Consider the following 12,142-nt stretch of genomic DNA (forward strand, 5'->3'; position numbering starts at 1 on the left):
TATCTTCTTCTAGCAACCCATGGGTTAATCTTGGAACGTAATGCTTAAATCTGGCTTCATATAATATCTGTTGAGCTGACTGTCAGGATAGTCCTTGTTCCAGAAAAACCTTTGGATATGCTTCCTAGAACTTTGGATTATTGATTGGAAAATTAATGTTTTAACTTTCTCCAATCTTGCTGTTCTGGGTCCACATGTTCTTGGAGAATCAAATACCATGCTATGTTCTCCAAATCACTAATGTTGCTTGTATGCAAACTTACATGTTGTTGGAAAACAATCAAAATGATCACACCATTGTGCACCAATCACTGGAAAGCCACTTTTACACCACAGTTTTAAAGTAAAAATCCATTCTTGTTTAGTCAACATAACTGCATGTGAAATACACTTATTATACAAGACAGAATAGAACAGAAATGACATGGAACAGCTATTTCGACACGCATAAATATACTTGCATGCTCTAACAGGTAGATGGTGTGGGAACCTCCCACATTCTAACACACAACTTCACCAGTCTAACAGACAACAGATAACTCTCACCTCGTAACAGGACGAGGCAATATTTATACATCGCTTGAAGTCCAGCCCTCTGGAGACAAACACAAGCACTAGCCAATCAGCACCCATAATCGCAGCTCCATCGCCAGCTCTGCCCAGCGGTAATGGTATAAAATGCGGGCCTCCAACTGCCTTGCATCAGTCTTAATCCGTTACATGCTTCCCTGCAAGTGCAAGCTGCAACATGACTCCTGCTCTCCAGTATGAGCACATGCACCAAGGCAGCCGACTCTGCCAGCATGCACTGTCGCGCCTAGCCTGCCACACCCACAGCTATCTCGCCAGTTCGTAACCATTGAGTGGCCATAAAGGAGACCCGGACTGCTACAAAGAAGACACCAGTGAATTAACGGCCCTTTCCAGGGCCTACAATCTTCACCATCACCGCCGGGCTGAACTGGCCGCTACAAAAGGAGTCGCTGCTGGTACTCTTCAGACATGCTCCTGGCTCGTCTGTAATATATGTTCTAAGTGCAACAGACATTTGTGGTTGTAGTTTGAAGTTGGTGTCTCAGCAAACACTGACATCCCACAATGGGTAGTGAAGCAATTGCTGAAACCTGTTTCTATGCCTAATAATATACTAGCCAAACATTACACACCAATGGATAATGACTTTTGCGCCATGGTATATATTGCATGAAATCCTAGAAGAACATAATCTTTATCCTTAATCAGTTCCAGTCGCAGCCTATTTTAACAAAATCTTCCTGTCTCAGTCTTGACCTTACAAGTGGCCACCATCTGAAAGATTTCTCCCCCAAATTCTGTACACACTTCTTATTTCCCCCAACTAAACTACATGTGACAGAAGTAGGAAGTGTGTTCTTATTATTCTCCCATTTCAGTTGTCTCTTTTGAATTCAAATAGTTTACTGGATCACTGGACAACAAAGATAAATTTGAGGGGGAAAAAGAAGAAAACAAAAGAAACAAAACCGAGGGGAAGTTAAAATCATATCCCTAACATTATTCTTAAGAAAGAGCAGTACAAGTGAAGCAAGTGAATTGCCAGCCAGATGGATGAAGAAACGTTGGACAACCAAGACGATGGGATGATAGTTCTTGAGGTGGAACAGGCTAATAAACGCTGACTTTAAGTAAATGATAATGATGTGAAGCAAAAGAATATATTTTGATTAACAAAATGGTAATTTTACACCACCTCAATATAGGTGTATGTCATTTCCACCACAATTCATGTGTCTGTGAGAGAAGTATGTATACTATAAGCATGGAAAAACCACTTCCTAACAGCCAATTTTGATATGAACCATACCTTGGTGCTGCAAATACAATGGTGGTTTGAAATCATCATTCTTCTGGAAGTACTCTAGTACCCAATTAAATAGCTCTGGATGGCTTCCATCAGGACTTGTAGGTCTATGAAAATCTACCAACTGACATCTGAAACAAATAGGTCACCAAAAAGTTCAAATCTCAGCCTTCAATAGGAATTCACTTTCAAAAGACAGGAACAACACTCAATAGTGTTCAATGCAGTGATACATGTAGTGTGTTAGATTAAAGCAAGCAATTCACCCAAAATTCCAGACTACTTGTAAATGATGTGCTGCTCCAACGTAATACTTGGCCTCCATGCAGCTGCTTACACTGTGAAATCAATTAACAATATGAAATCTTAAGTCATCCAGTATCCACAGACCAGTCTGACTTCTACTTCTTCTGAAGGAACCATCAGAATGCTAGAAATTCTGCAGCAATGACAAAGTGAAAGAAGTGGTAGAAGAACTGCTTCTGGCTCAATGTTGTTCTGGTGGAGTCAGGAAACTTACTGACCACTTAACCAAATTCACTGAAAGCAGGGTGATTAAACAGATAAACAGACTGATATTGTGACGTGGACGGTGCAACGCTCGGTAAACACCCCCCCCCTCCAGCGGTGACGTAACAGCAACTGCTGCTGCTACGGTAATAGGTCAGTCAACACTCCGTCCCCCTCTCCCGTGGTGATGTAACAGGGGTCACTGCAGTTACTACGCAGCAATAAACAACTCTCAGCAGCATTCCCCAGGAACGTCTGTAAACACAGCGCTTACACAACAGTGAAGCGATGTGGGTTTTCCACTGTCCGACTGAGGGTTTATAAGAGTTACTAGACAGAAAGTAACAACTCAGTTGCAGTCGAGCATTCACCAGAGTGAGCTGAAGTCCATCGTTATTGAGTTGTATTGAGTGAATGACAGTGACTCCAGCAGGAGAAGTAAGTGTGATACTGCAGATGGCAGTAATTGTAAGAGTGAGTGGAATAAATTCGCTAGATCCAATGTGACGTGAAGTTATTTGTCGCGTGACATACCCAACATGTGACAATTTGGTGTCAAAATTGGTTTACGAACTTGAACACGCCTCGAAAAATAATTGAACTTATGAGTGCACTGACTATTATACTGCCACAAAATGGAAATGCAGCAGATGATGGAACTCCTGCTGAAAGAAATGAGAGCCTGGCAAGAAGAAATCCGCTCAATGCGGTTGGAGACAACGAATACCAGAAAAGAGAAGATAGCCTGCCAAGAGATGGAGCCACGTCCAGAAGAAGAAGAGCCAACCTCAGTGGACATGAAACCTGAGGCAACACAACGAGAGGTCCCCGTAGAAGGTGCCTAAGTAATGACGGTCGGAGAACTGAAGAAGAAACAGTGTAGGGACCAAAAACTGGCCGCGGAGTGTCGCTGCCAGATGAATCAATGGACCCAGTGTCAGGATGGGTGCCAAAGAAAAGGACTGGCCGTTGCATGGAGAGGGATGAGCCACCGTGCGAAAGTGGCATAGCAGACAAAGGAAACCGGCAGAAAGATGTCCGGTCATCCAAGAATGGCCTGGCGCAAGAGAAGCATCGGTAGAAGAAACTGTACCAGGACCAAGTATGAGGAAAGAATCTGGAAACTCATAAAGAATGCAGATTCTCCACAAAGGAAGAACAGGAATAAAGAACCTAGGCGGCAGATGGCCGCTATGTCAGAAGAAAAAGGTGACAACAAGAACGCCATCGGAGGCTGTAGATCAGGACAGCAATCACAACTAGGAAGGAGAGGAACTCAGAAAATTATGTTCTACGAGATTGTTGGCAGGAAGATCATGAAGCAAATAGCCGGATCTTCTGTCTGATTACGACGAAATAAGAATTGGACCTTGTGGAGGGGTCGACCCCCTCAAAAACGGAAAAGAAAACAACGGATAGAGGAGCCGGTAATGTAGAAGTACCGGTCTACCCAACGAGAGTGAATGAGCGACGAATGAATGTGAAACAACGGATCGACCAACGATGGACCATGGAATTGCTTGTGACAAGCACCTTTGAAAAGGGAGAGTGGAGATAGCGCCCCAAAGACGAACACCAGAAAGAAGAGAACGGGGATGTACCATTAGGCTGTTCGGGATGAACAACCTTTAGAAGGGAGCAATGTGACATGGACGGTGCAACACTCGGTAAACACCCCGCCTCCAGTGGTGACGTAACAGCATCGGAGCAACTGTACGGTAACAGGCCAGTCAACACTCCATCCCTCTCTCCTGCGGTGACGTAACAGCAGTTCCCACAGTGACGTAACAGGGGCCACTGTGGTTAGTACACAGCAATAAACAACTCTCAGCAGCATTCCCCAGGAACGCCTGTAAACATGGCGTTTATGCAACAGTGAAGCGATGTGGGTCTTCTGCTATCCGACTGAGGGTTTATAAGAGTTACTAGGGAGAGAGACAGAGTAACCAGTCAGTTGTAGTCAAGCGTTCGCTGGAGTGAGTTGAAGTCCACTGTTATTGAGTTGTATTGAGTGAATGGCAGGGACTCCAGCAGGAGAAGTAAGTGTGATACTGCAGATGGCAGTAACTGTGAAATTGTGAATTGTATAAGTGTACTAGCGAATGTGGAATAAATTCGCTATATTCAATATGGTGTAAAGTTATTTGTCGTGTTACATACCCAACACGTGACAATATGTTTAACACCTGTATGATTATTTTGTCAAACTTTCCTGAAAAGGTCAATCTGGCTGCTCTGACTGAGAAGACCAGTAAAGGGTAGCTGAATGTGCTTTAAGTGATAAATGGATGGGGAAATAGACAACTAACATAAATATGCAGTCTCTGTTAATGTTTATCTTCACTGCACAGACTCCTGCTACAAATAACTCACTGTGATACGTATAAGTTCCTTTTGTGTTTCTGTTCTGGTAACACTTTTGTATATGTTTCATGATCTCATTTACAGTAGTGGACTGAAGTGGCGAAATATATACTTGAACAGCAGGTTTTCTGTATGATGCATATGTAGGTCATTTCAGAAATAATGCACACAATTTTTTGTTTATGTCCATGTTTATTTTTTTAATATCTCTTTACAGTCCTTCAATACAGTCCCCCTGCTTCTCAATGACTGAGTCTCAACATGTGGGAGGCTTTACTATTCCATCCAGGACACCATCTCTGTTTATCTGTCGAATGGCTTGGGTAACTGCAGCAGAAAGCTCTTCCAGAGAGGGAAAACGACAGCCTCGCATAGGTTTTTTCAACTTTGGGAATACGTCAAAGTCTAGCGGACTCATGTCCAGGCTGTAGGGAGCATGAGGCAACACCTCCCAATCATACTGGCGCAGCTTTTCTGTTACGACATTCCCGATGTGCAGGAGAGCGTTGTCATGGAGAATGACTGGCCCAGCCTCGAGCAACTGAGGTCGGTTTTTGTGCATGTTTCTGCGCAGATTTTGCATAAAGTCACGATAATAAACTGCTGTGACACTTTTCCAGCACGGAACTCTGTCTGTCATGATGATTCCTTGGTGATTATAAACAAAGATCATCATTTGTTTGACCTTTGATTGAGATCGTCGACATTTTTTTGGTCGTGGGGAAGATGGACCTCTCCACTTGTTGGACTGTGATTTCAGCTCCGGTTCAAAGTCTCTAACCCATGTTTCATCAATAGCGACAAGTCGATACAGAGAATGCTTGACCTTTATTGTTGAATCTTTGTTTCAGCAAGGTTGCAATGTCGAGGCGTTTCTGCTTCTGTTCAGCAGTCAAGCAGTGAGGGACCCATCACGCAGAAATCTTTCTCTTCTTTAAATCATTTGTCAGAATTCGGAATATTGACGTTGATGGAATCCCCGTGGTTTCAGAAAGTTCCTCACATGTCGCACGACGATCTTCTCCAAGAGCATCTGACACAAGTTTCACACTTCGTTCATCTGTTGATGTTTTCGGCCTTCCTGGCTTTGGATTATCGTTTATGTTCACACGACCGCCACAAAAACGACTAGCCCAGCGAGAAACTGTACTATGGTCCACTGTTAACTCACCACAAACTTCACTTAAAGCACTGTGGATTTCTGTCGGGTTTTTTCTATGCAAAGTTTCGATCTTAATGTATGACCTTTGATCTTCAACAGTCACAATACCCGAGAACCGTGCAGGCTCCATTTCTAACTCACGTTATTTAAGAACAGAGTACATTATAAATGAAACAAAATAACACACTTCTTTCTCAAGCCTTGAACTGTAACTGACGTGAGGCTCACTGTTGTTGCGTCATCTAATCTGCAGTGTTGCCAACCTGTGCATTATTTATGAAATGACCCACATATGTGAAAAACAAATCATACAAATTGTGTAAAAGAAGGTGCCACTATAAGTATCCTGGTATTCGAGTTCCAGTTTCGTCAAAATTTTGAACGGGTGAAGAAGGTGTATTCAACTGGGTCTTTCTTGGACAAGAAATACATTAGACAGGACATTGTGCTGAGGAAAAGCTTGAAAAAACTGGAACAAGATTATAATATTCACCTTGCAAATCTCTCAAATGATTAGTTCAACAGGCACATGTTTTGATGACAACAGCACAGACAGCAACTAAGAAGTTATATCTGCTGCCATATAAAAATTAAGTTCAAGCAACCGAAGAAGGCAATTAACAAGCAAAGAATGCACTTTTGTAACTGGTTTTTGTGGGCAGTACATGAGGGTGTTATTGATCCTAATGTTCCATTTTTTACTGAAGAAACTTGGTTCCATCTGAGCACATACATCAATGCCCAGAACAAGAGGTACAGGAGCAGAATTAATCTGAAAGACTTCTGAAGTATCCCTACACAATCAGAAGATTGGTGTGTGGTGTGCCATTACTGCTACATGAATAGCAGGATCCATATTTTTTAACAGACTGTTAATTCAGAGTGGTATGTCAATGACATTCTTTTCCCTCCTCCCCCAGACAGAATTAAGAAACATATGGTTACTTTATGCAAGATGGTGCTATAGCATCCACTGCTACTTATTCCATTAATGTTTTAATGAGGTCTTTGAAAATAGACTGACAATTCACAGACTATTCACCTGCAAGGTCTCCACATTTAAATGCCTGTGATTTTTACCTGTGGGGCAACCTAAAAAACAAAATATATTCATATAATTCTCATATATTGGATGAACTTCGGCACAACGCTTGTGAAACAGTTATATCTGTCAAGGTCTGTGAATTCAAACTACTATTACATAATCTTGAAATTTGTTTAAGAGCAGAAGGGAGACATTGTGGTTATCTACTATGATGATGGGTTCTTTAAAAAAATTTATATACTTCCAGAAATCAAAGTCTGTGTTTACAATGCATGGCATAGAGTCTGACAGCTTGGCAGATGATGGCTAAGGTTCCAGCTAACAGGCCAATGGTAAGAGGTCACACAATTCTGTTCTTCAGGAAAGACTCCGCACCTTTCTTATCAAAAGAAATTTGTGCAAAGACAGTAAACATACATTCTTATACACAACTGACCTTTATAACTTTACCTTCAAAATGAAATTGTTGTTCAGTACACCACTGGCTGCTGAATACCAGACAACAATGAAATCCATCTGACTGGTAAAGCCAGTTATGACAAAATTGTGTTTGGTCCCCTAGTGCACGTATCATTATTTTTTGAACATACTGCATGTGTATGGTGGTATGCGCAATGAAAACAGGTTCTAGTGCGGATGATTGGATTTATTAGCACTGTGGTGACCATCTCTCTTAACTTTACGTGGCCATCTTCCACCCAGAACTCACTTGAACGGAACTGCACTTAAAAACTCGCTGTCATTTAAAACTGAAACACTGAAATCTGTCAAAAAAAAATCCAAGTCATATTGCAATTGATTGTCTGTCAGTCAGTCAGTAAGTAAGTCTTGGTGTCAAGCCCCATCTGGAGCTCATGACCAGATATTTATTATTGTTTGACAGTTATGGTCTTTGTTTTTTGAGGGGTGCCCTCTCTGATGAGAGGATGAGTCTGTCTGCTGCTGGTCCTTGCCAGCGCAGTCTTTCTCAGGTCTGAGTCCCTTGGTACTCGCAGCCATATATTACTGTCTCAGATTTGAGAATTCCCTTTTCGTCGCCTCCTACAACTCGCAGGGTCATGGCGGAGGCATTTGACCCCACCTCCACATGGGTGACTGAAATCTGTTCTGTGTTGAATCTTGTTATGTAGCCTCCACACCAACCATGCACAGAAAACCCAGTTCTATTGTTGTAGAGGAGTGTTTACCGCAACACTGCATAGTAATGGTCGTGGCCCCGACCCCATAGAAAGCCAGTCACATGATAATCATTTCGCCAGCCTATTGATGCACTGACTGTTGCCTAGCAATGAACTATAAACATTCATCCTATTGTTGAGTGCGCTAACGTGACTGAATGTTGTTTACAGGTCGTTGTCTAGAAATGCTCTGACCATCCACATTAGAATACCATCTAGACAGTTTCATTTTGGGAGATGGTCTACCTAAATTACTGTAATTTAACAAAATCATTGCAGCCATTTTTGAGAAGATCACTATTTTGTTTTGGAGCCTATCTGAAGAGCCCTGTTTTTTTTGGAGCTGGAATGCTCACATTCACTAGGCATCAACCCCTGATGGATAAACTCTTGAATATCAAATAATGATAAAAATGTGTCCACCCATTCAGGTGCTAGCAAGGAACACCCCAACTTATACATAAACACATATACCATACCAGTAACCACTTTTTGCATATTCTGGGGGGCTCAGAACGTGTAGCTGCAAAATCTTGACACTACCTTTCACTATCTCAGTCCTCTCTTACGTGTACTATGTACACGTGGTACAGTCATTAATTTCGTGGACTGTGGTCTTATTTCATCATATTACAAGGTATTCACATACAATTACACAGATCCACATCGACCCTCAAAATAGTTGCCGTTGGCTGATATGCAAGTCTGCCAACGTTGATATAGCTGCCGAAAACACTGCTGAAACATATTGGCGCGAAATTCCTGTACACTGTCTCTTGTGGCACTGACGACCTCCTCGGATGACTGAAATCTGCAACCACGTAGCTTTGCTTTCAAGCGGTGAAAGAGAAAGAAATCACATGGTGCGAGATCAGGTGAGTACAGAGGGTGTGGCAAAATGGTGACCTGTTGCCTTGCCAGCTCCTCTTGGACAAGAACAAAGTGATGTGCAGGGGGCATTGTCGTGTAGCAACATCCAATTCTTCCCATGCCAAACGCTTTGCTAGGGGATTTGCCTAGTTTCTGGCAGAACTTGATGTTTGTCCGTTGTTCAAAGTGCCATATTTTTTATTTCTGCCACTCACATTTAACTGCAATACACAACAGAGGCCGTAGTTCTGCTTACACTGTTTGCACACAACTGCCTCTTGCTGTGACGAGAGATGAACTAACAGGGCATCATATCGTGCCTCAAACTATCTGCTGTAGTGCACTGCAACAATGCTTTGCAGACAGTCCATGAAATTATTGACTGTGGTAGTATTAAAATCTGTGAAGTTGCTTATTTGTAAATTGGCCACCTGCCATAACTGGTTGCATTTTTATAATACCAGCAAAACAGTATTAATGTACACATAACCAACCCTGTCTCATATCCACTTTCTTGCATTTTATATTATGGCTATGTACATATTCACCTCTCTTTGTTGACCACACACAAAATGAATAATTTTTATGTACCCGTCGGTAGAAATAAGAATCTCTCCAACCATCTATTCCTTATACATTATGTAACAGCTGAACATCCTTTCTGCTATTTCGTTGTTGTAAGTAGGTCTACAATTAATATCTAATAAATGGTGCATTCTCTTGTTATTACATTTGTCACTCCTGAATGATCATTAACCCTCTAGAAATAGAAGTTCTTCAGAATAGTATATAAAAATTCAGTCTGTTCCTCACAGAAAATGTGTTACATCTCCACTATAAAAATCAACTTGTTAATGGTGTTTAAGGAAGCAATCACTGTTTGCTGTGAGAACCATATGAGAGCACAAATACACTCTGCAAGCAGATGCAGTTTTGGTATGTTAAAGCACATATACATGTACACCTATCGGGCTTTAAAGGGTTAACATTCATAAGTACAAATATCTCTTTCATTTTCACTTCAGATCAAATGATTTCATATCCAGTATGTAGTCTGTCCTGTAGCCAGAGGCTAAAAACAAAATAAGAGAACTTCAAAAAAGCTTAACATAGTGGAAAAATTAATTATGGTGTCACTACAGAAAGGTGAAAATTTAAGTTGGCCAACTGCTTAAATTAGCCAGGTTTAGATGGAACAACAACAGATAGTCAGCATGGCATATGATATGATATATTATGATTATAAATTATGATATAATATAATATTATATATGTATAACATAACAAAATCTCCTCCCAGTGTGTATGTCTGTGAACCAGTTTCTTCTTTTGGATATTCCACTGAATTTATATTAAAGCAATTACACAAATTTGTATTATGTTATTGCCCAGTTTCTTGAATCACAATTTTAACACTGTCAGGTCTTCAACAACTCTCTGGGTACAGATGTCCCAGGCACCAGATGTCATGATAATACAAATTCTGAACCATCTTAAAAGTATACCAACCTAATTCTAAGTGATGAAAGAACAGTGACAACTTCAGTAGCTCCAATCCACTTCCGAGTATTGAAGAGCTTCCCACCCAGCTGATCACTACCTTGAAGGTCAAATCCCTGTCCCCATGCCCATTCAACATGCTGCTGGAGACGGGAAATAGATGGCATGGCACTACGACTGGGCATCTCCAACCCACAAGTACGCCCACCGCTCATCCCATACAGTCCACCACCAACTAATGACGGTTTGTACAGCTGCTCATTGTACCCAGTGTGGTGCAGCAATGATGATAGCATCATCTGCATATTTCTGTATGAAAATCAGAAATTCAATTTACAACCATTAAATAAAAATTCTGTCTTTTCACCATGATAAGCATTTTTGATAAACTTATTAGCAAAGCCTAAAATACACTTCAAACTTTCTGTACCTCCATAGTAGAGAAGTATATACATAGGTCAGATAAAAAGTAGTGACAATACCTCTATAGTTCTGAAATGACTTTATTACCTGAGGTAAACATACTTACATTCCTTCAACACCTTCTGCCAAATTTGTGGAAGGCGTCGTACACCATCAGGGTGTCCACTTCCGTTGATGTCCAGCAGTGATCACCCTACAGCAAGAATAATCTCCTCTCTTGTGTTGTAACGTGTCCCTCGCAGTGGTTCTTTCATTTTGGCAAAGAGATCATAATTGCACGGACTCATATCGGGTGAGCATGGCAGATGTTGCAGTATCTCCCACCGTCAGTGGCGAAGGAGATCCTTGACAGCATCAGCAGTATGAGCCCTTGCATTGTCATGAAAGATGAAGGGGTTCATTGCCAACAAGTGTTGTCGCTTTCTCCTGAGTGCTGGACGAAGATGATTATGCATGAAATTGAAGTAGCAGGCAGCGTTTACTGTCTGTCGTTGAGGTACAGTGTGGTGCAGTATCACTCCATCAATGTAATATGCCACAATGAACATCACCTTCACATTACTCTATGTAGGGCGCACTTGCTTTGGACAAGGAGAGCCAGGATGCATCCATTCATTTGATTGTCGCTTCAAGTGTGGTTCGTATGAGCCCAAGTTTCATCCAGATTGACGATCCTTCCAAGGAAGTCATTACCTTCCCTCTGGTACCGGTCCAACAAGTCTTGTGCAATTGCATAACGTTGCCATTGTTGCCCCTAGGACATTGTATGGGGTACCCAACATGCTGCAATTTTGCAGTATCCAAGAATATCGTGCAGAATGTGGAGCACGGTTTTGTGACATACGTCTACCTCAGCAGCTAACTCCTGCACAGCCTGTCGGCGATCGACATCCAGCAAAGAAGCAAGAAGCTGAATTGTGTGGTTGTCAACATGGGGTCTTCCTGAACGATGGCTGTCCTGAATGGCATCCCTTCCTTCACAGAACACTTTCACCCATCATGCCACTGTGCGATATGGCAAAGCAGCATCACCACATGCTTCTCACAGTCCCTGATAACAGTTTTGTGCATTACAACCTCGTGTAACTTCAATTTTTTTCCAGAAGCATTGTTCCTGTTTCATAAACATGTTGTTAGGGTGCTTGAACTGGGCTCCTACACTTCAAGATGATGCACAATGCAACTCAATGAAACACAACCAGAGCCACTCACTGCACTACTTCAACTGAAGTTCTGCTATCAGCTACAGA

General features: G+C 41.8%; 1 protein-coding gene across 4 annotated transcripts in view; it reads right to left on the reverse strand.

Moving 5' to 3' along the window:
* LOC111867648 (zinc finger-containing ubiquitin peptidase 1) overlaps nucleotides 1–12,142 on the reverse strand; it is a 57,333-nt gene that overhangs the window by 22,068 nt on the left and 23,123 nt on the right. For all 4 annotated transcript variants that reach the window (XM_023857666.2, XM_023857665.2, XM_023857668.2 and 1 more), the window contains exons 7-8: nucleotides 10,479–10,778; nucleotides 1,844–1,971 (exon numbers count right to left, since the gene is read on the reverse strand). In XM_023857666.2, coding sequence (XP_023713434.1) covers nucleotides 1,844–1,971; nucleotides 10,479–10,778 — 428 coding nt within the window. The remainder of the gene's footprint in view (nucleotides 1–1,843; nucleotides 1,972–10,478; nucleotides 10,779–12,142) is intronic.

This window comes from Cryptotermes secundus, unplaced genomic scaffold, assembly GCF_002891405.2.
Source record: "Cryptotermes secundus unplaced genomic scaffold, Csec_1.0 scaffold931, whole genome shotgun sequence".
In the NCBI taxonomy this organism is placed as follows: Eukaryota; Metazoa; Arthropoda; class Insecta; order Blattodea; family Kalotermitidae; genus Cryptotermes; species Cryptotermes secundus.